The sequence below is a fragment of the Hemiscyllium ocellatum genome, chromosome 37 (assembly GCF_020745735.1).
Source record: "Hemiscyllium ocellatum isolate sHemOce1 chromosome 37, sHemOce1.pat.X.cur, whole genome shotgun sequence".
Classification (NCBI taxonomy): domain Eukaryota; kingdom Metazoa; phylum Chordata; class Chondrichthyes; order Orectolobiformes; family Hemiscylliidae; genus Hemiscyllium; species Hemiscyllium ocellatum.
The window spans coordinates 43,612,427-43,639,364 of record NC_083437.1 but is presented as its reverse complement, the minus strand read 5'-3'; the positions used below and the strand labels follow the sequence as shown (position 1 = coordinate 43,639,364).

General features: G+C 39.6%; 1 protein-coding gene across 2 annotated transcripts in view; it reads left to right on the top strand.

Moving 5' to 3' along the window:
• cfap74 (cilia and flagella associated protein 74) overlaps positions 1-26,938 on the top strand; it is a 201,498-nt gene that overhangs the window by 36,264 nt on the left and 138,296 nt on the right. For both annotated transcript variants that reach the window (XM_060852040.1, XM_060852039.1), the window contains exons 5-7: positions 9,685-9,783; positions 14,012-14,116; positions 20,944-21,105. In XM_060852040.1, coding sequence (XP_060708023.1) covers positions 9,685-9,783; positions 14,012-14,116; positions 20,944-21,105 — 366 coding nt within the window. The remainder of the gene's footprint in view (positions 1-9,684; positions 9,784-14,011; positions 14,117-20,943; positions 21,106-26,938) is intronic.

Here is a 26,938-nt window from a genome sequence, read left to right as displayed (position 1 = left end):
TCCCATTTTGCTTAATCCTCTCCTTCTCCATAGCTATGTAGAATGTGAGGCAGTTGTGGACACTATCACCAAAATGCTCTCCCACCACAAGATCTGATACCTGCCCCTGCTCGTTTCCGAGCACCATGTCTAAAATGACCTCTCCCATGTTGGCCTATCAACATACTGAGTTAGGAAACCCTCCTGAACACACCTCACAAAAACAGCTCCATTCAAATCTTCTGCTCAAAGGAGGTTCCAATCAATTTTGGGAAAGTTAAAGTCACCCAATCCACTTCTTAACCCCTTCTGGATCGATTGCAAGAAATATTTTACTTCTTTCTAGCTTGTAACTTTCAATGCACTTCAATTAAATCAAGGTCAAAATAAATGAAGCAAATGCAACATTTATTTGAATGAAAGAAACAGAAATGTTATTACTTATTTACCACTAGACATAAACATAAACCATGATATTAAACACACATACACCCAGACACCAACACAGGTACAGGGTTTTCAAAGAACTGTCACATACAGACAGGAAGAATACAGTAATTAGAATCCTGGAATGATTAAATTTTGACCTAAGACTGTAGTTGTTCAATTGGTGGTGATATCCTCAGTCGTGCAAATATAAAGATTATCTTGAGGCCGTGGTCACTGGTTGTTTTCTCTGATTTGCTTTTTTAACCAGGCACTGTTTTCATGATGATGAGGAACAGGCAGAGAAATACTTTCAATCCTTGCTGTTACAAATTTTTGTCTTTTGGTAAAAAGGCAATTTTAATTCAGATAATTTTGTTTATTGGTTACTGATCTTGTCTCAACCTGTCGTCAAATAACGCTGCAGCAATTTTAGATACATGATTAAAATCAAATGATGGCAGTTGAAAATTGAGTATTTATTTTACCACTATTGTGTCACTATTCAGGCCCTGAAATCTCAGTGTTCCTTCAGTTGACTCAGCATTGTAAATGCATTGACATAAACTTCCTATAATCATTATGTCAGGTTTTGTGAATGCACTTGAACAGCAAGAATCACGGCATTGTGCTTGTCTGTGATGTTACATTTTTCTGTCAAGACCTGTTTGAAACTGAGTTTCAATGTCACAATTTTTTTTAGAATGGAGAAGGAGAAATAATTATGTTGCAAACAATAAATGGCCAAAAGCAAAAAACTTTAGGTCTGATTGTCAACTCCAGTTCACAGAAAGTTTGTACTCCAATCTTCTGTCTGGCTGTTTGCAGCGATTTCCTGCATGCCCAAAATAATATTTGCCTTTGCTTCTTTTCCATCTCTCACTTCTGTCTGATATATATCTCATTGCAATTGTAATAGGCTGTGTGACTCCTAGTCTAACACATATATGCATATTATATACATAATATTTCACTTTGGATAGATATATCCATGGAGAAACTAAACTGTATACAACTATTCTGATGATGTCTTCCCCTTGTTTTCTGCTATGTTGTTAATTTTAAGTCTGAGATAGTTCATTTTTTGTTAAGTAAAGATATTAAGGAATATGGGCCAAAGGCAGACATATGGAGTTAGGCCACAGATCAGCATTGATCTCATTGAATGGTGGAATAGGCTCTTGGGGCTGAATGGCCTAATCCTGTTCCTATCTTCCTATTTAATTCAGCAAAGCAAGTAGATGCTTAATGTAACAACAGATGTAACAGTCTTAAATAATTCTTAAACATTTTCGATACTTGCTTAGAACTTAACATGCAATATTAATGTATGAATGGTTAATGTATTTTCATCACACACTTTATTATTTTTAGCAGATATATTAACCCACTCAAAATAACTATACTCATTAAAATATTTGATAGTGGTTTGTTGTGTGAGTGTTCAAGTGTTGCTAACAATTTCTTGGATATTTAGTTGTTTATTGATTAGTATTTTGGCAACAAATACAGCCACTGGCTCATCTCCCTGCCTATTTTGGGTCACTTTACAGTTTTGTATTGTTGTAGTTACTAAATTATTAGCAAATATATTTTGGTTGAGTTTTTTTCGACATCACAGATGTTTTAAGGAACATAATATATATCATCTAATAAAAAAGGTCACAACAGAGACCCAGGTCTGTTGGCCAATCAAATCATTGTTTTTTACTCCAAGACGTACCTACCTAGTAAAATATGGTCACCTCGATAATTTATTGAATATTTACATAGCGAGGGAGAGCATCAACTGTACAATCTGAATATTGATATTGTCACCTTTCATTACTGTTTGATAGTTATCGTTTTTGATGAATGATTGAAATTGAAAAATTGAAATTGAGATTGTCGTGAATATGAATATTTGATCATATTCACATTGGCCGATCAGTTTCACAAGCATCATGCCTGACGTAATCTTCTGCAGGCCATCTTAATATGTTTACATGATGGGAGCTGGTAACTCCTACCACAGTTCAAAGATTTTGGTAATGAGGAGGAATAATTATGTCTTTAGGATTCAACCACTGAATGTTTCACTTTGAAATTAATAGTAAGGTCTTCCTACATTTAGTTTTGCTAAAAGTTTATGTTTCCATGTTGATTTTAGAAAATTAAGTTTCATTCATCTTTTAGTTATTTATTTTTACTTTTGTCTTTAAATGGGATATAGACATTGTTGGCACAGCTGGTAATGCTGAAAATGTGTTGCTGGAAAAGCGCAGCAGGTCAGGCAGCATCCAAGGAACAGGAGATTCGACGTTTCGGGCATAAGCCCTTCTTCAGGAAGTACATTACCATTACAGCTGGTAATGGTTGAGCATCATTTATTGCCCTTTGAGAGCAGTTAAAGATTAGCCATATTGCTTAGGTTGCAGTGACATCTAAACAAGAGCAGATAAGGGCAACAGATTTCCTTGCCGTAAAAGGCATTAGTGAATGAAATGGGTTTTTATGACAATCAATGATAACTTCAATGATAATTTATTTTGAATAATGAGTTGTATTTAAATTCCACCAGTTGCTGAAATCTTGTCTGCAGAAATTAACCTGCACTTCTGCGTTACCAGTCCAGTGGCATTACTACTGTGTCACCATCTCCCCATGGCTGCTCATAACCCCATGCCATCTAATGTCCACACTCACTCCCTCATGTTCGCTCATTCCCCCATGTCAAGTCAATGCTAATTCCCCAGTGTCCATCATGAACAAACCTCAAGAGCCTTTTAAAGATGAAATGGTTCACTTTCATTCATCGTGGGAAGTGGGCATTGCTGACTGACAGCATTTATTGCCATCCCTAGTTCTCCTGGAGAAGTTTGTGATGAGCTGACTTCTTGAATCACTGCAATCCATTTGGTGTAGATAGACACAATGCCGACAGGGAGGGAGTTCCTGGATCTCGTCCCATTAACACTGATGGAATAGTGATATAGTGGGCGGCATGGTGTGGGCGGCACGGTGGCACAGTGGTTAGCACTGCTGCCTCACAGCGCCTGAGACCCGGGTTCAGTTCCCGACTCAGGCGACTGACTGTGTGGAGTTTGCACGTTCTCCCCGTGTCAGCGTGGGTTTCCTCCGGGTGCTCCGGTTTCCTCCCACAGTCCAAAGATGTGCGGGTTAGGTGAATTGGCCATGCTAAATTGCCCGTAGTGTTAGGTAAGGGGTAAATGTAGGGGTATGGGTGGGTTTCGCTTCGGCGGGTCGGTGTGGACTTGTTGGGCCGAAGGGCCTGTTTCCACACTGTAAGTCTAATCTAAAAGTCCATGCCAAGATGGTGAGTGACTTGAAGGGAAACCTGCAGGTGACAGTGTTCCAATGTACCTACTGCCCTTGACTTTCAGATGATAGAGGTTGTGGGTTTGTAAGCTGCTGTCTAAGAATGTTTGATAAATTCTGCAGTCCACGTTGTATTTGTGTACACTACTACAACTAAGTATCAGTGGTGGAAGGAGTTGATGTTTATTGATATGGTGCAAATCGAGAGGGCTGCTTTGCCTGAGTGAGATTGAGCTTCTTGAGTTTTGTTGGAATTGCACTCATCCAGGCAAATGGGGAGTATTCCATTACACTCCTGACTTGAATCATTAGATAATGGATAGGCTTTGAGGAATCAGGAGATGAGTTACTCAAATGATACTCCTAGCCTCTGACCTGGCTTTTATTTTAGATTACTTACAGTGTGGAAACAGGTCCTTCGGTCCAACAAGTCTACACCGACCCACCAAAGCGCAACCCACCCAGACCTGTTCCCCTACATTTACCCTTTCACCTAACACTATGAGCAATTAACCTCGCCAATTCACCTAACCTGCACATTTGTGGATTGTGGGAGGAAACCGGAGCACCCGGAGGAAACCCACTGCACACAGAGAGTCACCTGAGGCGGGAATTGAACCTGGATCTCTGGCATTGTGAGGCAGCAGTGCTAACCACTGTGCCACCGTGCCGCCCACAAGCGTGATATTTATTTGGCAAATTCTGTTCAGTTTCTGCTCAATGATAACCCCCAGGATGCAGATAGTGGGAGTTTCACTGATGGTACTGACATGGAATGTCAAGGGGCGATGCTTAGATTCTCTTCTATCAGTGAAGGTCATCGCCTGGCACTTGTGTGGCACAATGCCACTTCTCAATTGTGAGTTATTGTGTTATAGGCTATCTTTATTAATTCACTCATGAATATTCAATATAATATTAATATATTAAATTAATAACATACAATTCACCATCAGGGTTCCTGTTCATTCATTCACTAATTTAGCAGGGGATGGGAACCTAAATTTGAGTATACAGGAGGTTGAGAGTAGTGAGGTCAGAAATAAGGTTTCAAGGTGACAGGAAGGCACCAGCAAGCAAGAAGTTGGTTTGAAGTGTGTCTACTTTAACACCAGGAACATCGGAATAAAGTGGGTAAACCTGTAGCATGGATTGGTACCTGGGATTTCAGTGGTGTGGCCTGGAATTGTTATTGCAGGTTCTGGGATTTAAATGTTTCAGTAAGAACAGAGAAAATGGTAAAAGAGAGGGGGGGATGTGGCATTTTTACTTTTGTCTTTAAATGGGATATAGACATTGTTGGCACAGCTGGTAATGCTGAAAATGTGTTGCTGGAAAAGCGCAGCAGGTCAGGCAGCATCCTTAGAGAAGGACATTTGAGGACTCGTCTACTGAGGTACAATGGGCTGAGGTTAGACATAGGAAAGGAGAGGTTACCCAGTTGGGAGTTTTCTGTAGATCTCCAAATAGTTCCAGAGATGTAAAGAGAAGGATAGCAAAGATAATCCTCGATAAGCGCGAGAGTAACAGGGTAGTTGTTATGAGGGACTTTAACTTTCCAAATATTGACTAGGAATACTAAAGTTTAAGTACTTTATATGGGTCAGTTTTTGTCCAATGTGCAGGAAGGTTTCCTGATACAGTATGTAGACAGGCCAACAAGGGGCAAGGCCACATTAGATTTGGTACTGGGTAATGAACCAGGCCAGGTGTTAGATTTGGAGGGAGGTGAGCACTTTGGTGATAGTGACCACAATTTGTTTATATTTACTTAAGTGATGGAAAGGGTTAGGTACATACTGCAGGGCAGGAGTTATAGTTGGAGAAAAAGCAACTACAATGTGATTAGGCAAGATTTAGGAGGCATAGGATGGGGAAGTAAACTGCAGGGGATGGGCATAATTGAAATATGGAGTTTATTCAAGGAACAGTTACTGCGGGTCTTTGATAAGTATGTCCCTGTCAGGCAGGGAAGAAGTTGTCAAGCATGGGAGCCATGGTTTACTAAGGAAGTTGAATCTCTTGTCAAGAGGAAGAAGAAGGCTTATGTTAGGATGAGATGTAAAAGCTCAGTTAGGACACTTGAGAGTTACATGTTAGCCAGGAAAGACCTAAAGAGAGAACTAAGACGAGCCAGGAGGGGACATGAGAAGTTGTTGGCAGTTAGGATCAAGGAAAACCCTAAGGCTTTCTGTAGGTGTATCAGGAATAAAAAATGACTATACAAAGATTAGGGCCAATCAAGACTAGCAGTGGGACCTTTTGCGTGGAGTCAAAGGAGATAGCAGAAGCGCTAAATGAATACTTTTCATCAGTATTCACACTAAAAGTACCTTTTCGATTAGTAACCTATGATGCAGAAATTCCTAACAAGGAGAAAAAAAGACACAGGAAGATCCGAAGACAAGAACCCACAGCTGCCTGATTTTGAGATAAGATGTGTTGTTTTGTAAATCTTAATTGGGAGTTTTATCAGACTAGCATTATAGCAGGGAATGTAAAAGATAGGGTAGAGAAAGAAATTGTAAACGGTGGTTAATTGTTCTCAGTTATACCTTAAGAAATAAAGTTGTTAATTTTTGTTTGACATAGTTCTTAGCCACTCGAATTTTTACTGCACGGGATAAATCTTTTCTGTGTTGCTGGTTTTAAATCAAGCAGGAGAGTTTACCCCGTGTCATAACAGTTTTCGATTTTCCCCCAGTCTTAGACCCCAGAGCACTGGATTATGTCATTGGCTTTTAAGATTGTCAATATACTCAATTCAAACTTGATTGGGAATTGGTACTTTTTTGGGATATAATTTAAACTGATTGGTCGAATTTGAATTTGTTTTTGTCTCCAGGCAGATCATTTACAAAGATTTTAAATAGTTGAAGTTTGAGAAGTGAACCCTCAGCACCACCTACTTATAGTTTGCCATCCAGAGAAGGACCCATTAATCCCAACTCTCTGCTTTCTGTCAGTCAGCCAATCCTCTATCCAAGCCAATACTCTACAAGCCCTTAACCCTCTTCTAGATCAGTCTTTTATTCAGCACATTGTCAAATGACTTCTGGAAGTCTAGATCTACCACATCCACTGGATCCCCATTGTCCACCTTGCTGGTTACATCCTTAAAGAATGCCAGCAAATTTGTAAGGCGTGACTTGGCCTTCATGAAACTGTGCTGATACTGGTGAATTGCGCTTTGGTTCACCAATGTTGAGTTATTTCTTCCTTTATGATTGACTGCAGCAACTTCCCCACTTCAGAGGTCAAACTAACTGGTCTATAGTTTCCCACTTTTTGCCTATCACACTTAAAGTGTGATAAAAGTTCATGATATGTTATTGTTATCATTTGGAAACTTGGTTCTCATGTGGAGAGAATCTTGTTCAGTCTTAAATTTGATTTGTATTTCTATATTGTTTGGGTTAAGATGAATAACACTTTGATTTCTTTCTTGAGTTTTACAAATAACACTAGGGTGTCTGGAGATGCATTTACTTGCATGTAAATGGGTCTTTTTGAAAACAAAATCTGGAAGTGAATGATTCAGTGTGTCAGGAAGACTAAGTAGAAGTGATGGGGGGTGGGGGTGAGGGGGGTTAGTGGAAATGAGCTATTGCCAAGATGTCCAATAACACAGGAAGGCAAAAATATAAACAGTTTCCTTTCAGAAAGAGAGAACGTCCAGAAGGTCAGTGAGTGTGTGCAGGTTTCTTTCAAATAGAAATAGATGATGCAGGCAGAAAAACCTCAAAAGAACAATAGAGCAATTTAGCAGTTTCCTAAGTGGTCAGGCAGGAGAGAAGTCCTGAGTGATTTAATGTCAGTAAGTGAAAGTAGATGCTGTGAAAGAGTTTAACGAACTAATTTTAAGAAATAAGTATGCTATGCTGGCAGTTTTCTAAATGATCTTAAGAAAAGACATTAACCAAAGAAGATTGCGTCAGTGAAAGCAGAATTTTGTTATGAAGAAATCAACATGTCAACTGAACCGAAAACTTTAAAGTGGAAACAGGCTGACCCTTCCCTGAGAGTTGAGTATCTGTAAGATTGTTGAGGTAAAAAGGTGGAATAAATTTTTCTTATACTTGTAATAAAGACTTTAGCTTCTCTGCAATAATCTTTGATGTTCTTCTGCTAAAAGTATATTGGCAGCCTCTTGTGAAAATGTTCAGTGACTGACTGGCAAGACGACCAAATTGTAAAAATAAGATTAGTGATAGTTAAGCCAGATTTAACTCTGGGATCTTACTTTTGCAGTAATAATAACATTGGGATCATAAGCAATGTTTCTCTAATCTAGATAGAGGAACCACTGAGAAAAATCTCAATGCTGCAAAATTATTGGTGCATCCTCTTCTCCTCAAATGATGTGGAGATGCTGGTATTGGACTGGAGTGGACAAAATTAAAAATCACACAACATCAGGTTATAGTCCAACAGGTTTATTTGGAAGTACTAGCTTTTGGAGCACTGCTCCCTCGTCAGGTAGCTAGTGTCACAGGCTACATAGTGCCTACATAAGAGGGGAGATGGAAGTGTTTAGAGAAAATGTACAATAGCTTTTGCAAAATTAGCACTGGTGGTAATGAGAGAGAAGCATACCACAATTGACATTACTGGATTGGTTATCCATTGGTATTTCCCCACAAGCACATGAATGATTCTAGTCTTTCCTGTTCAGCCTCACTGTCTTCTTCTCATGGGCAGTAGAAGCTTTAGGTCTACTAATCCCCCACCTGTCTTCGACATGTAAACCCAGGTGTGAGCCAGTTTCTGTTGCAATGAGATGAAGGGAGGGATTGAATGTGATGGAACTGGATGCAAGAGCAGTCAGTGATCATGCATTACAGGAGAGGTGATTAAGTTTTCCTATTGAGTTTGTAGGAAGCCCAGTGGACAGGTTACAGAGGAAAAAGTGGGTGTCAGCCTTGAGTGGACATGATGCATGTGATGCTGAGTCCATCAGCCTTTGTGAGAGGTATCTGCAGTGAAACAATTAGACTGAGTGCTGGCCTTCAAGTATGAATTAGTAGGAAGTGCAGTAGATCATTGACTTTCTTGCACTGCGGTCATCCCTCTTGACCCAGGAGAAAATATGAGTTGGTCTATCAGGTTGGCTGGGATTGGTGGCATGGCCTCTTTCTGCAATCAAACAGGAAGCAGATAAATCTTACCGTCAGTGTCTCCAGATCCTTCTTTCAGAACCATGTGTTCACAGTATGGAAGTGAGCATCACAGTGTGATGCATCAAACCTTGTGGGCGGCACGGTGGCACAGTGGTTAGCACTGCTGTCTCACAGCGCCTGAGACCCGGGTTCAATTCCCGACACAGGCGACTGACTGTGTGGAGTTTGCACGTTCTCCCCGTGTCTGCGTGGGTTTCCTCCGGGTGCTCCGGTTTCCTCCCACAGTCCAAAGATGTGCGGGTCAGGTGAATTGGCTATGCTAAATTGCCCGTAGTGGTAGGTAGAGGTAAATGTAGGGGTATGGGTGGGTTGCGCTTCGGCGGGTCGGTGTGGACTTCTTGGGCCGAAGGGCCTGTTTCCACACTGTAAGTAATCTAAACATGTCAATCACATTATTCAATGAGAAACATGTCCAACATCTCGCTTGCATAATTAATAAGATGAAAGACAAACCCAGCCTTATTGCAAGATAACTCGCCCAGTCCATGGCAGTGTGGACATTGTGAAACTCCCTTGCCACCACATCTTAACTGCAAATCAGAAAATCCATCCTTACATTCTATGCCGAAACTTGAAAAGCATAATTGTTGCTTTTCATGTTATAGTGTTGGAATGCAGCCTCAGTGCACAAAGGCTAACTGTTGCGATTTCACTCAGTCCAAATGCAGCTTAATGATTCGATTGGAATAATAGTATTTCCTGAAATGTTTGATGCATGTTATTTTGAAAACTGTCTACTTACCTTTGCATGTTCTTATACTGACATATCTTCTAATTTTAGACAAGAATTAAAAGAATGCTGCATGAGAATAGAAACTTTGGAGAGAGAGAGGAAAGAAGTGGAGGAAGATATTCAACAGCAGGAACATGCCAACAACATGTATGTGATGTTTTTGCTATTTACTTCATTCTATTATGTCTCTGTATGAATCAGACTCTTTGTACATCTACTAAAGTTAATATTGCTTATTAGTTATTAAATATATTCTCAATTCTTTTCATAAGATCTTAACTTATCTCACTTGTTTTTTTCTCCCTTTCTCACAACATGGGAATCAACTTAACTTCTTGATGTTGGCTGCACAATACAGATAAAGAATTCTAATATAGTTTAATTTTCTTTCTTCTGATAACTAAAATGAGTCTATTATGAATTGCCTTTATACAGTTGTCATTGCTTTATGCTTAAAAAACATTTATTTGTTTTTTAAAGTATCTTACAAATAATGAACTTTGAAGATAAGCAAACAGCTTAAGACTTCTAAATATATTGGATTGAAAAAAAAACATCCACCATTTGTTCCTTAACTTCAGAATACTCAAGGGTGTTTTTCAGCCAATGAAATAGTTTTTTGCTGTAATGTAATAAACTTCAGCAGCCAATCTTTCTCACTGCAGGATTGCATGAACAGTACTGTGACACTAGCAAATTGACCATTCTTTACAAGTGTTGGCTGAGAGATAAACAACCAGGACACGGCAAAGCATTCACATCCACTTCTTTAAACTAGTGGCTTTGGATCTTTTACATCCAATGGAAAATGCAGACCAGAGTGCAGTTTAAGCCTCACCTAAAGGATGGAGCCTCCGACACATACAGAACTACCTCACTGCATTGGCGTGCCAGTGTAGCTTCTGTGCTGAGATGTACAGAGTGGGACTTGAACCCACAACAGTACGACTCGAGTGAAAGTAAACTACTAATCCATGACTGATAGATTATAACAATGTTGTATAGAATATCAGTTACTTCAATTTATTGTAGTATAGAACTTAAGTATTGCTGAAGAAAAGGCATGCTGTGGAAGTTTCAACAAGCTTGATTAGTATGTAAGCAGCTTTACTCAATTATTCAATGCCTTTACTGCCCTTACGTGAATGTTGGAAACACTGAAGGTTTTATTATTGATCCCTATTTCAAACTCCATTCTCTAGCTACCAGTTCCATCCTTTTCCCTGGCTGAGTTTGACATTAAACCAATTTGTTCAAATCTTGGTGTCAAATTTCCACCAGCTATTTCAACTTCAGTAATGTTGCCATGTCAAAGCATTTCTGCTCCTGAAATCCTCATTCATTCCTTTACTGCTTTACTGCATACCTGACTATTCCAACACTGTCTGGTTACCCAAAACTCTGCTGCTGTGTCATAATTACTGATTTACATTGGCTCCCAATCTATTTGTGTCTTGACCTAAACATTATCATCCTTGCTTTCAAATCCCTCAATGGCCTGACTATCCCTATCATTATATTCTCCAGCAGCTTCAAAATACTTCAAGATCACTGCAGTAATCTAATTCTCGTCTCTTGAGCAATTTAGTCACTGCCCCATTGATAGTCATTCCTTCAGATGTCTGGGCCCTGAGCTCTGGAACTCTCTTCCTAAACCTCTCTGCTTCTCTCTCTCTATCCTCCTTTCTCCTCCTTTAACATACTCCTTAAAACTTCCCTCTTGGACCAAGTTTTTAGTCATCCATATGAATATCTCCTTTTGTGGCTCAATGTCCTGTTAAGCGCAATGGAACATATAGTAATGTTAAATGCTGAACGTAAATATAAGTTATTGATAACATATATGCATTAATTGACGGTCCTAGTACTTGCATATTGAGCATTGTGATGGAAGGATTTTGATAGTGGGGGATTTAACAATGGGACTGTTATTACATGTCAAGGGGTGATGATAAGATTCTCTTTTGTTAGAGATGGTCATTGCTTCGGTACTTGTGGGTCATGAATGGTATGTGCTACTTGTTGCACCAAACCTGGATATAGTCCAAGTCTTTCTACATTTGAGCACGAACTGTTGTAGTGTCTTAGGAATCACAAATGGTGCTAAACATGCTGCAATCATCTCCATTTCTGACCTAAAAATGGAAGGATATTCATTGACCAAGTAACTCATCTGCTAACAAAGGGGAGTACTATTGTATGCCATTTGCTTCAGGTTATGGTAAAAGCTAAATGACAATATCATGACTCCCCTTACTAACTGTTTCTGAATTCAACAGTTCATGTTCAAACAGCTGGCCTAATTTATTCTGCACACTTGATCAGTTCAGGCGATACTCACCACTTCTACCTGGTCCCCAACACTAAGAAAATGGCTTATTCTTGCTGACTCATTTTTTAAAAATTACTGCCTCCTTGGCATGGATGTTAAGTCTTTTTACAATTCCTTGGCATTGACTTTAACTTCAAGCAAGGTTAGATCAAACAATGTATTGAGAAAGGCACTCAGTAAAATAAAGTTATTTTTAATTTCATAGCCTAGCATACTTAATCAGTCCATTTTTCTACCCATTATTTGTAAAAAGAGACTGCTCAGCAGCTGTTGGTAGATAAAGATCAACCAGTTTTTGATTTCTCATCAGCTTGCAGCAAAGTGGCGAGAGAATTGCTTTGAGAAGGAAGAGAGGAGTGAGCCTGGAGTAGGAAAGTTTGCGTCTCTCCTTGGCAAATCTGGAGGAGTCTCAACCTTGAACTAATGGAAATAGTATCAAAGAATGAAAGGAAGAGCAGATAAATGATCTATTATAATCATAATTTTAACTGGATATCTCTCTGGTTTTGATCAGATAGGGGGCTAATTTTTACCATGTTGCCCATTGAGTTGTGTTTATAGGCATTTCCTCCATCAAATGTGCCTGCAACAGCCTCAATTTGGTTGTCTTCCTCACAACCTGAACGAGATTTGTTTTAACTTAAATCCCATAAGTGAAGTCTATCTGAATTGTGTAACTTCTTTACCATATGTGAAACATTCCTTTTTCCAATCCTCCTCAGATCCCTCATTGACCTGTTCTTCTGATACATTGATGACTACAATTTCCCATTTCTACTTATTCCTCATTATGTATATTGTCCACCATTGATTTTTATCTTCCCCTGCCTGGATTCTCTCTCTCCATCTCTGACGATGAGCTTCCACTTATACTGATTACAATGCTACTCAGCATCAATTCCTCTTTTTTCTGAATGCATAAGAAGGAGAAATGGATTTGATTTTGTGCTCCTCCTCTCTGCCGATACTATGGCTTTAAGAGATATATTTTGTCCTGATTTTTTTTAATGAAAAAAGGTTGTGACAGAGATGACAGGCAGTCTGCTCCAAAGCCAATAAAATAAACAAATTGTGAGGCCTAGTTTTTTTTTGAAGAGTTGGAACAATAGAAGCAGCCTGAATGGGTATGGTCAAGCTCTCAAAGAACCAGGATTTTTAGTTTTAATTTTTCAATAGCAGTTGCTGCTGGGGTCTTGAAGCAAGGTTTGGAAACTGCAGTTCAACTCTTCCTACTACTCTCTCTTAGAGATTTATCTTGATGTTTTTCCTCTTGGGCTAGAGACTTGCATGAGAGATAACCTATTTAACTGAACTTGCCTTTGCCAAGGGTGTATTTATAGGATATTGCTATATTGGAACAGTTCCTGTTTAGTAGCTAAATAAGCTGTTATTATTAAGTTTTCCAATAAAGTTAATTATTTCAATTTATTCTTTCTTTTGTTGTATGTTGACTATAGTGTAATGAATAAAGTGTGATTTGCTTCAAGCATGTTGGTTTGACTAATTAAATTGCATGCAGAATACAGCACCTGGCTGTTGCCCTTAAAATAAGAAAAAGTGGAGTCTAGGCTACCTTCTTAATATATCTTGAGCGGGTCTGATCTGGTCCATAACACCCTCTAAGCCAGAAGATGAAGTAAGTAACGAAAAGATTAAGCATAAAAGAAAAGGAAGTACTTGTCTCTGCAGTCTGCAGCTTGGCGCTTATTGTGGTTAATTCAGATATACCATGACAAAGGTCATGTGCATTCATAGAATAATATTTTGTATGTATAATGTGAATTTATACTTATATAGTAACATTTTCTTTTCTGACTCTGTATAACCTTTAACCTGATTACAATCCGACTTGTGACTTGTGCCATTTTGCTGTTAAAATTGGTTTATAAATACAAATTGTTGTTTAGGTGGTTCCATAATGACAAATATGAAGAAAAGAATAGATGGTGAAAATTAGATGAAATGAAAAAAGCATTTATTGCCTTCAGCCATAATAATTTTGCTTATTATTAATATTTATTGTTTCTCCTGACGTTGTTCCAGTGCTGCTTTGTTTCGTCTTCGGGCACAACACAGACGACTGTGTGATGAGCTTCGAGGGGAGGAAGATCTTCAAGCGAAAATTACTTTGAAACTGCAAGAGAATGAGTGAGTTATAGATTGAACAATGACATTTGCAAATTCATTACTTTGCCATAGGAGTAGTTTAAATGTTTGTACCTGTTTGTGATATGCCCTGACAGTTGCTTATATGTGGTACTCAAAAGAAAATGTAGATGCATTTCTTCAAATTCTTATACTGATATTTTCCTGTGGTCTGTTGATGAGGATTGAATGACCTAACAGCACTATTTTACAGTAGTTGCATGTAAAAAACATCATGAACATAGCTGACATATGTGCCCTATTTTGACATAGAAACCTTCTTATTAGCAATAACTTCACAAAAAAATGAAATGACATTTCTCAGCAAAAGTAACCCAAATCAAACGTCCGAAGACATGCGCATGAACAAATCATTACTTTCTGGTTAGACTGATCATTGGTAAGAATTTGTACTAAGTTGAACTGTAAGAGCATACATAATTAAGGAGTTAAAAATCACACAACACCAGATTATAATCCAACAGTTTTAATTGGAAGCACTAGCTTTCGGAGCGCTGCTCCATCATCAGGTCGTTGTGGAGAATAAGATTGTACGACACAGAATTTATAGCAAAAGTTTACAATATGATGTAACTGAAATTATATATTGAAAAAGACCTGGATTGTTTGTTAAGTCTCTCATCTTTTAGAATGACCATGTTGGTTTCAGTTCTTTCATATATAAATTGCAAAACCTTTTTTAAAAAGTGAACTTTCATTCTCAAGTGAACTTTAACATTTGGTGTTATGTCAGCCCAGATAATGTATTGAAGGTGTCGGCTCCCTGTGAGACTGTCTGTGTCACAATGGTCAGACTGATTCTAATCTAAAAAACGGATTTACAGAATCTTACATGGATTCATGCAGTTTTTGAGCAAAGTAAAATGCAATTCTGCAAGTACAAATTCACCTCACAAACTTATATGTGTATGTGGGTCTTTGAGGGGGGGTGGCGGTGGTTATGATTGTCTGTGAGAGGATGTGTATACATGTGTGAGTGTAAAGGGATATAAGTCTGTGAGAGGGCATTTGTGGGAGTGTATGTGTGAGTGTATGAGAAAGGGTCTGAGTGTGTGTAAGTGTATGTGTCTGTGTGTGTAGGAGTGTCTATGTGTGTCCATATTCCTGTGTGTGCCCGTCTATCCGCGTGTGTGTGTATAGTGCAATGGTGGTCACCTGTAGTGTGACATGAACCCAAGGTCCCGGTTGAGGCCATCCGCATGGGTACCAAACTTGACTATCAGCCTCTGCTCGGCTACTTTTCGTTGTTCCTGAAGAAGGGATTCTCCTGCTCCATGGATGCTGCCTGACCTGCTGCGCTTTTCCAGTAACACATTTTTCAGCTCTAATCCCCAGCATCTGCAGCCCTCGCTTTCTCCCACTTTTCGTTGTTGCCTGTCCAGAAGTCCGCCTTGGAGGACGGTCAATCGAAGGTCTGAGGTCGAATGTCCCGGACTGCTGAAGTGTTCTCTGACTGGGAGGGAACACTCCTGTCTGTTGATTGTTCTGTGGTGACTATTCATCCATTTCCATAGCCTCTGTTTGGTCTCTGTTTGGTGTCGTACAATCTTATTCTCCACAATCACCTGATGAAGGAGCAGTGCTCCAAAAGAAGTGCTTCCAATTAAACCTGTTGGGCTATAACCTGGTTGAAAAATGTGTTGCTGGAAAAGCGCAGCACATCAGGCAGCATCCAAGGAGCAGGAGAATCCACGTTTCGGGCATAAGCCCTTCTTCAGACGTTTTTCCAGCAACACATTTTTCAGCTGTGATCTCCAGCATCTGCAGTCCTCACTTTCTCCTGGTTGACTATAACCTGGTGTCGTGTGATTTTTAACTTTGTCCACCCCAGCCCAACACCGGCATCTCCAAATCATGACTACCATCGACACCACTAACTGCCGGCTTAAAGTGGAGAGGATCTCCAGGAAGATCACACGTACCAACACACACATCGAGTTTCTACAGAAATGCAAGCAAGCAGGAAAGATTACGGATCACAAACTTGCTCAAGTCGACCTACAACACAGACTACGCGGAGAGACTTTGCCATCGCACCTCTCGCAAACTCCTCAATCACCTCGTGCACCAATTCTACAGCAAGGGCCACAGCCTTGAAACTAAGATGGAGTCCACGCTCTCAGCTTGCGCTCAGGATACAGCAGTACAGTTATGGGAAATTGCCAACAAGCAAGGTGACAAAACTACATCACCTACAAGTACACCAAGAACAACAAATTGGAGAACCTTGGCATAATCACCAGCAGTAGCCAAGCCCACCCTGGCACCAAAGTGGATAACATTATAACCAACTTCGACAACTTCGATCATCAACTTTGCCACACCCTTCAACCGGAAGAGATTGAAGTTCTTAGCAGGGGTCTCAATTTCTGCCCCACCACCAAAATGGACCCCATGGTTCTTGCAGCAGACATGGAGGAATCCATCAGACAAATGAGACTCCGGGAATTCTTTCAAGATGCCAGCAGTAACCCCAATGAGCCCACTGGCGAACCTGAAGAGTCATCACAGGGATCTGTAGAGGAGCGACCAAAGAAGGAGTCAACTTGGACTCCACCGGAGGGCCGCTGCCCTGGGCTTGACATGTATGCTCAAACCATCAGGAAATAATATAACTGCCTGATTCATCAGCCATACCCACAAGGTGAAGCAGAACATCACCGGATCACAACGCAACGCCATCCATGCTCTCAAACTCAATCATAACATTGTCATCAAACCAGCAGATAAAGGAGGAGCCATCATCATTCAGAATAGAACAGGTTACTGCAAGTAAGTGGACTGACAACTAAACAACCAGAAACACTGCAGGCAACTACCAGCTGATCTGACCAAACAGCACACCCGTGAATTAAACACATTGATCAGGACTTTGGATCCAGTCCTTCAGAGTTCCCTACGCACATTCATCCCACGTACCTCTTGTGTAGGCAACTTCTGCCTTCCGAAGATACACAAAACCAATACACCAGGACAACCCATCATATAAGACAATGGGACTCTGTGTGAGAACCTCTCTGGCTATGTCGAAAGCAGCTTGAAACCCATTGTACAGGGTGTCGCGACACTTCATATTTCTCACAGAAACTCAGCACCCACGGACCAATAAAACCGGGAACATTCCTCCTCACAATGGATGTTTCAGCACTCTCTACACCAGCATCCCCCACAATGATGGCATCGCAGCAACAACCTTAGTACTCAACACCAACAACTGTCATTCTCCAAGCATCGTCCTACAACTCATTCACTTTATCCTCGATCACAGCGTCTTCACCTTTGACAACCAGTTCTTAATCCAGACACATGGAACAGCCAAGGGGACCAAATTTGCACCCCAATATGCCAACATTTTCATGCTCATGTTCTTCTCTACGCAGGACCTCCAACCAACATTATACACCAGGTACATTGGCAACATTTTCTTCCCCTGGCCCCATGGAGAGGAGTCACTGAAAAAATAACACTCTGATATCAACAAGTGTATACCACCATCAAATTCACCGTGGACTACTCTCTACTATCTCTCATTCTTGGACACATGCATCTCCATCAAGGATAGGCACCTCAGCACCTCACTGTACCACAAACCCACGGCTACATTTCTCCAGCTTCCAGCTGAAACTTATTAAAACAGCCATCCCCTATGGGCAAGCCCTCTGCATATACAGGATCTGTTCAGTTGAGGAGGAACATGACGGGCACTTGGAAATACTAAGGGATGCCCTCATAAGAACGGGGTACAATGTTCAACTGATCAACTGCCAGTTCTGATGTGCCACAGCGAGAAACCATAATGACCTCCTCAGGAGACATACATGAGCTGCAACCAACAGGGTACCCTTCATTGTCCAGTACTTCCCAGATTCTGCGCCATGTTCTTCACTGTCTGCAACACATTATCAATGAGGATGAGCACCTCGCCAAGACCTTCCACACATCTCCGCTACTTGCCTTTAAACAGCCACCAAACCTCAAACAGATCATTGTTTGTAGCAAACTGCCCGGCTTTCAGGATAATACCTTATCATGGTGGACGCTGCAAGATGTGTCAGAATATTGACACGGATACGACCATTACGCTTGGGGACACCTCCCACCATGTACGTGGCAGGTACTCATGTGACTCAGCCAAAGTTGTCAATCTCATATGCCCTGAGGCATGGTACATTGGCGAGACTAAAAAGAGGCTACGGCAATGGATGAATAGGCACCGCAGAACAATCAACAGACAGGAGTGTTCCTTCCCAGTTGGAGAACACTTCAGCGGTTCGGGACCTTCAAGGCCGACTTTGGGACAGGCAACAATGAAAAGTGGCTGAGCAGAGGCTGATAGCCAAGTTTGGTACCCACGGGGAGGGCCTCAACCGAGACTTTGGGTTCATGTCACTCTATAGGTGACCCCATTGTACTATACACACAACAGACAGACAGGGACACATAGACATATGGACACACATAGATACTCCTGGACACACAGACACACACACAGAACTCCTACACACACGGACCCTTTGACATACACTCCCACACAGACCCTTTCACAGACTTAAACCCCTTTACAGTCACACACATACACACACCCTCTCACAGATACTTATAACATCAGCATGGCACCAATAGTCCGTAACACCTAAATGTGTCGAAGAAACTTCAGAGTGAAGCAACTTGATATGATGAGGGGCTGAAAGCTCTCTGCTCAACAGCAAACCATCCCTGCAGGCTTTGTCCAAAACAACACACATCCTGTGCTTCTTGCTTTGAAGAATGCATAAGGTCAGGAGTTAAAAAGTCTGTTTCAACTTTCCTGGAGAGTGCTACTGAGACTGGACATTCTCACTTGTACCAGCCTGTGTTCGAGTGTTAGCGTGCTGTGAAAGTTACAATTGATCCCCAGCCTGTGTTGCAGATAAAGTCGCTTTCTCATTCAGTGCTGTAAGTCAGCTAGCTATCAACCAGTCAAAAGGAGATAGGATAACAAAAGCCCTCCCTTATTTTAAATGCTGGAATCCAGTAACCGGTTGAAGGGTATCAGAATCACAGAATCTCAATGAAAGTAGAAAGCTGAGGATTAAGAAACTGACTACTCAATTACCACCATCAATGCTACTGATAACCTCCATTGCAATATCCACAAAATTCAACTATCCGCTCTTCATAAACAATTCAGTGATTGATCCAAAACTTTTGTATTTTTGCACTTAACTCTTATTTCTAATCTGTGAGTATAGCTGTTGCGTTGCTAATTCTTCACATGTTTAATAATTATTAAACTCACTCTTTGTTAACTCTCTTAAAGCCTGGTTAAATGGGACAGCATGGTGGCACAGTGGATAGCACTGCTGCCTCACAGGACCAGGGAACCGGGTTCATTTCCAGCCTTTTGTGACTAGATGTGTGGTGTTAGCATGTTCTCCCCGTGGCTACGTGGGTTTCCGCCTAGTGCTCCAGTTTCCCCCCACAGTCCAAAGATGTGTAGGTTAGGTGGATTGGCAATTCTAAATTGCCCCGTAGTGTCCAAGGATGTGCAGGCTAGGTTAGCCATGGTAAATGAGGGGGTTATGGGGGATTGGCCAGGAGTGTGGGTCTAGGTGGGATGCTCTTCCAAGGGTCAGTGCACACTTGATAGGCCAAATGACCTCTATTTGCACTGTAGAGATTCTGTGATTCAAATAAAAATTAGCTTTTTTTAAAATATAAGTTCATTTGGAATGTGAGAATGGCATCCAAAAGAGAAGCAATCCTGTAAGGTTAACTTTGTTGCAACCAACTAAAAGGTAGGTGAATAAGAATATTCATCCTCCTCTCCAGGGAGCTTAATGATTTTGGGGTATCTTGTCTGGAATGTGCTGAATTGAAGAACATCGCCTAAGATCTGGTCATAATAAAGGAGATAATTGAACTGCCATTCAGGTGAATTTGTAGAAATTAGTACAACTTGTGCATTTCCCATTTCTTCTAATCTGAATTCACCTTAGAAAATCTAATTACCTTGATATCAATGACCCATGTTAAGGTATACTGTATTCTTTTGCATCAACAGTAAAGTGATACATTTTCAGCTGTGGTGGAATTTCTTGTCACTTTTGGGTGAACAAAGAACACTTCTGTATTTTATGTCGATAAGTTTACCTTAAGTGCCAGAAAAAGTGTTTAGCAATAGAGCAAATAAGCATAAAAATGGTAAAACTGAAATTTATTGAATTTAAACATTTTACCATATATATTTTCTATCAGATATTTTCACTGTAGATTATTTATATATAAATATTTTTAGAACAGTATTGTATGGTTATATTAATTGTGATGGCATATGGTTTATTAACTTATAGCTTCAGCTTTTAGATTAAATCATTTAATTGTTGTATCAATTGAAATTTTATCTCACAGCATTTTACAATTTTACATTTCAATGTTTGATTATTGTCTCATTTAATATTCCTAATATTTTCAACTATGATGTGGAGTTGCTGGTGTTGGACTGGGGTGGACAAGGTCAGAAGTCACACGACACCAGGTTATAGTCACTTCACCTGACAAAGGAGCAGCGCTCAGAAAGCTTGTGGTTTCAAATAAACCTGTTGGACTATAACCTTGCCTCTTATGAATTCTGACCTGGTATTTTAAAGTTTTTTACAATAAGAGTGGTGATAGCAAAGAAGCTGAATAATTAACTACTTACACCAGCATTTATTTTGAAACGGTGTTTATCTACTACAGAAGAATTCTCCTGTACACCGTTTACTTTTTGAGCTTTGATAAAGATTTGCTCAGAGATGTATTTTAGTTTGTTCTTTCCCCCATTTCAGACGTGACATGTTTGAAGTTGAACTTGAACAAGGAAAATTGATGCGACTCTATGAAGAACATAAGAACGATGATGCAAAATATGAAGCACAACTCTTACTAGAGGCAAAACAAAGACTGGAAGCTGAAGAGACAGCAATTTTACAAGCAGAGAAAAGAAAAAAGTTAGTGAAACCTAACCCAGTAATTTGCTTTACTCTTAGTCACTGCAACAGTATTGTTGTAATCTGACAAACAGTCATGCATTTCAGTGCGAGACCTTTCATGGTTTATATAAACTTTCTAAACCTCTCATTATTGGCTAAACATCAAAATAACATTGCATGTAAATGAGAGCTGCAGTCAGTTATTAGTCACTGGGAATATTTACTCAGTGTTTTATCAACATTTTTGTATTCCTTATTTACATAGGTTGTGCTTTAAAAAGATAATGAATAGAACATACAAAAGCAAAAACTGAAGATGTTGGAAATTTTTAGCTAAAACAAAAAATACTGATATATTTAGCAAATCAGAAAGCATATGTGGAACATTACATACCAGACTTGCTAAGTATTCCAGCATTTTCTGTTTTTATTTATGGATACAACATATTCCACCTATTGTTTGGTGTTAATAAAAAAAATTTCAAGCAGACATTTAAAAGTGAACAAACACTGTAATCTGAAACAAGGGACAGTGCTGAAAATACAATACCTGAACTGGAAAACAATGGGTTAATTTTTTCACTGTATCTCGTAAGACACTGATCCTGAAACTCGGTTTTACTTGGTAGTGAACATATTAACAGTGGAAAGCCTTTAATTTGTCATGGCCATGTTGAAGCCCCCAAGTATTACGGACATTTTTAACATGTGATTCTATAATTAGTTTTTTTTCAAAAGAGGTGTGATAAAGCAAAAAAGGGCTGCAGGTGTAAATTAAGTGACTGAGCGGAGAGAGTCCTTGGGGGCTCCGAAAGCTTGCAGTTTCAAATAAACCTGTTGCACTATAACCCAGCATCATATGATTTTTGACTTTGTCTAACCCAGTCCAATACCAGCACCTCCACATCGTACCTATATATATAATAAGGGAGCCTCAAACAACAACAATCCTTCAAAGAGTGAAAGAGGCAAGTCAAAACAGACTGGACTGTGATCTTTTGTGACTACAGAGATAATGGGAGACTGAAACCTTGCTCAACAGCAAGCCAACTCCTGCAGATGATGTACAAATAACAGATGTACAATTTGTGTTCTTCCTGTTGAAGAATACACAATTTCAACTCTGCTGGAGTGTTCTACTGGAACTCAATGTTCTCATACATACCAGCCTAGATTTGAGTGTCAGTGTGCTGTGAAGGTCACAGTCAAAGAATTATCCCCAAATTACCCCTGTATTGCAGTAAAGGACCCTCTCTGTCTCAGTCCCGAGTGCAAGAAGTCTACCAACTAGCTAGCTACCAACCAAAGAAAATGGACAAGAAATAAACCGTCACTCTGAATGCTATGATTAAATTCATAAGAGAATAGATGTAATAACATACAGGAACACAATTAGGCCACTTGGCCCATCAAGTCTACTCCACCATTCGACCCTGGCTGCTATGTTTCTCAACTCCATTCTCCTGCCTTCTCCCTGTTACCCTTGATCTCCTCACTAATCAAGACCCTATCTATCTTTTAAAAGGATCAGATCTACAGAATCCCAATCAGTTTACAAATTTCACCATCATGAAACCAATTATTCAACTACTAATATCAATGCTCCTGGTAACCGCCACTGCAATGATGCAATGTTCAACTATTATCATTTCAGAAACAATTTAAAGATTGATACATATATCTAATTTTTGGACTCACCTCTTATTTCTAATCTGTATGTATGAATGTTACATTAGTATTTCTTCTAACATTTTGTGATTAAAAATTTACACTTTTTGTTAACTCAAGAAGTTTTACTAATTTGGCTCTTTTTGAAAACATAAGTTCATTTTCTGAGATAAAAGTATTATTGTGGGTAAATCTTCACAACTTACCTTTAATTTGGCCACTTACTCAGAAATCTCACAGACAATGAAGTACTGAAACAATAATTCAAACTTTATTGCACGTAGTAAACCAAATATTAGCCCCTTCAAGTGAGCAACTATAAACCTGTGACCCAACCTAACTATTACCCGATTAATGGTGAAATCTGACTGGGACTTCAACCAATAACTGGCAGCTGGAAGTGTCCAGGGATCAATCCTTGTGCAGTGTCGTTCTTTGAAATGCTGCTGTTGTATTGTTCTGGTTTTCGATTCTTATACAGATTTTTGCCCTTCAGTGTCTGAGGTGATACATCGATGATTTTGTTTGTCTTTCATTTGAGTTACTGCAAGTCTGTAACTGGCCTTCTTATCAAAAGTAATTTCTTTGTTTCTTGTTACATTTGGCATTGACTGTCTATTCAAAGTCACAGATTTCCTGTGATTAACTCCTTAAATCCTTCTGCAGGGCAATCTTTGTCCTTTGTGTTAATATAGCATCCAGTTTAACAGGCGGGTGTCAAAACAGTTTTTTTAATGCAATCTCACCAAGACATGCTTGAGTCTCTGCATAATAGCTTGTCTTTATTCCTTAACAATTTATTCCAGATGGAGATTTTTTTGTTGTGTGTAATAGTTTATGATTTGTTGATTCATTCAGTCTATGAACAGTATTAAACTTCTTAAATCTATAATATTACAGGATCCACAAGGGAAGGGATCCTTTTAAAATTAACCTTGTTGTAACCAACTGATGGAGTGGGAGAATAAAGAGGGGAGCCAATTCATCATCTGGGGGTTTAATGGTTTGGTGAATCCATTTAAAACCATAATGGATTGGGGAATCACGCTTAGATCTGGATGTAGCAGTCTTAAATCACGTTCAGCTATTGAAATAGATCATGCTGTACATCTATTTATCCACCTTTATTTCATATTAATTTACGTTCTTACTATCACGGTTTGAAAGTGAAGTTGACCCAGCATCCACGGCCTTGAGCAAGAAGAGTTCCAGAGTTTCACTAGCATTTGCATGGAAAATTGCTTTGTGATTTCATCCTTAAATTGACAAGCTCAAAGTGTAAGGTTATGTTCTCATTCTGGACTCCCAAACCACCAGAAAAAAGTTTCTCGGTATCTATGATTTTGCATTCCTTAATCATTATGGACAACTTGATTAGATGATCTTTTAACTTGTACGTTCAAGAAATGATACCTGAACTTCAGGGGTTAACTTCTATGAGGGGAGATTACACAAATTAAGCCTGTTTTCCCTAGAAATTGTAAAGTTAAAAGATATTGACAGGAAAACTAAAGATAAGCTATTTGGGGGTTGGGAATTCTAGAACTAGGGGCATAGTCTAAAAGTTAGGTTCGAATTATTCAGAATAGTTTTGGAAGCACTTCTATATTCCCAGGTTGCAATAGGTTTGCAGCTCTCTGCACAAATGGCAGTTGATCTTAATCAGTTGTTATTTTTAAAATCAGACATAGGTACATTTTTGTTAAGCAAAACTATTTAGAGATATGGGCCAAAGGCAGGTATATGGAGTCATGCCACAGATCAGCATGCTCTCACTGAATGATGGTACAGGCTCGAGGGGCTGAATGGTCTACTCCTGTTTCTATGTTCCCATGCTGCAAGCAAATGACCAAATCTGATAGTCTAAAGGAAGCAGTTTAAAGTGGGATCAACAGGGCTGCAGTCAGTCAAGGGTGCCACCAAGAGGCTTGGCGATGGTCAGGCAGTTGGTCCTACCAGAACTGGAGTTCTGAGGAAGGGTCACTCAAACTGAAACATTAACACTGATTTCTCTCCACAGATGCAGCCAGACCTGCTGAGCATTTCCAGCATTTTCTGTTCTTGTTTCTGATTTACAGCATCCACAGTTCTTTCAGTTTTTATTTAGTCCTACCAGAATCCAGGCATCCATGTCTTTGTCGTCTGTGGATTTGGCCATGGCCATTCCTGCAGACCAAGTGCGACCAATCTGGGGGTTCAGTACAGAGAGATGCACTCCATAACTTTTGGTGAGATGCATGTGAAGTGGCAAAGTTAGAGTGAATGGTCACCCATTGAGTGTGTGGTAGCAGACCAAAGATAACGTTATGGAGCATAGAAAATCATTAACCTTCTTTCCGCACTGCTGTGTGTTTAGTATTAATCTGAACAGAGCACAGATCATAGTGGCACTCACATCCCAACAGACAGTGTCTGTTGGCAGGTTCTCCTTTCCTGGTCAACAGAATAATGCACTGCTCTCCCCTCCACTTAAGAAAACACTTGGAAAATGGGACAATTCAGCGCTATCACATTGCTGATTGTGGGAGCTGAGTGTGTAAAACTGGTTGACATATTTCCCAGGTTAGAATGACTACAATTCAAATACACTTAATTGGCTGCAGAAGTACTCTGAGACATCCTGAAGTTGTAAAGGGTGCTAATAATCACAAGGCATTTTAAAATATTGTGAGGATGGTTTCTTGTGATATTCTCATATGCATTTCTAGCAGAATGGAATCCTCACTGGGAATATACATACATTAAAATCAGCCCTCCTGAGTCCATTCACCAATATCTTCACAGTTGGGCAAACTAAAGGGCTAGCTTTCCAATCTGGGCCATGGACTGAATGTAGATGCTCAAGGACCAGTGTGAGAGGCACTTCCTGACTTGCAGCATCTGAAGTGATGTGCAGCAGGGCTTTCAACACAGTGCCAGTGTGTGAATGATGGAGGGTCTTTACAGAGTGCTTGATCCAGGCAATGCATGCTTAGATTATCATTCACTAAGTGTGGTCTGTACAATGCACCGTCACTTCCTGGTTGAATTGAATTGAATTGATTTAGCAACCGATGTCCATTCTTCAAGGATAGGAAGGTTAATTAGCCAATTGTGTCAGATTTTGCTTATTTCATGTGCATTCCTAATTAAACTGCGTCTGTATGTTCTTGATTAGATCAGTTTTTTTTAAATAGCTGCTTTTCTGGAGGCCTCCTGCCATGTGATATCTTTTACTATGGCTGTTGTGTTTGGAATGATTACTTTTAAAACAGTGACTGCGAAGTTACTTGCATAAAGCAATATCCAACTAACATAAAAGATCACCACAGTGGGTATGACTCAAAATCTATACAGAATGTGTGTGACATAGTTGGATTACAATCTCGAATATTTTCAAGGTATAATATTTGTGCAGTAATCAGTGATCAAAATCAAAGGGATTGTATAGCTCCAAAGCTAATAACCCACAAACAGATGTTAAATCTAATATAAAAACTGCATTTACCAAGTTTGAGTCAATGTTATTACTGAACTAAATTCCTAACTCCTACACTTAAGAAAACATGGGACAATTCAGCTCTATCACATTGCAGATTGTGGGAGTTTAGTGTGAGAAAACTGGCTGACATATTTCCCAGGTTACAATGTCTACAATTCATATACACTTAATTGGCTGTGGAAGTACTCTGGGACATCCTGAAGTTGTAAAGTTACTTCGTAATTGCAAGGCTTTGCATTTTAAAGAATTATGGGGATGGTTTCTTGTGATATTCTCATAAGATTTCCAGTAGATTAGAATCCTCACTAGGAATATACATTCATTAAAATCAGCCCTACTGAGTCAATTGAAGCATTGAAAGACAAATTGGAGTTATTTTGTTTGAGTAGGTTTGGAAATAAAGGCAATCTAGATCATTGGGCTGAACTACTGCTTTCTGTATTCATATATGTATCGTTACTGTTTCATTTTGTTATCTGGCCCATTATGAATAATTTAGAATTACAGCCAATTTATGTCAGAGGTATAGTCTTAAATCCTGTTCAAACAAACAACATTAAAATATTTTCTCTCAACTCCAGGAGTGCTAAAATGAAATTTGGTAGTCTCTTGTGAATATACCTAAGTCCTGACGGATATGACCCATATGTAATTGGTATGAGTTTCTAAGAGAATTCCAATGTGACTAAGTTGCTGATATAT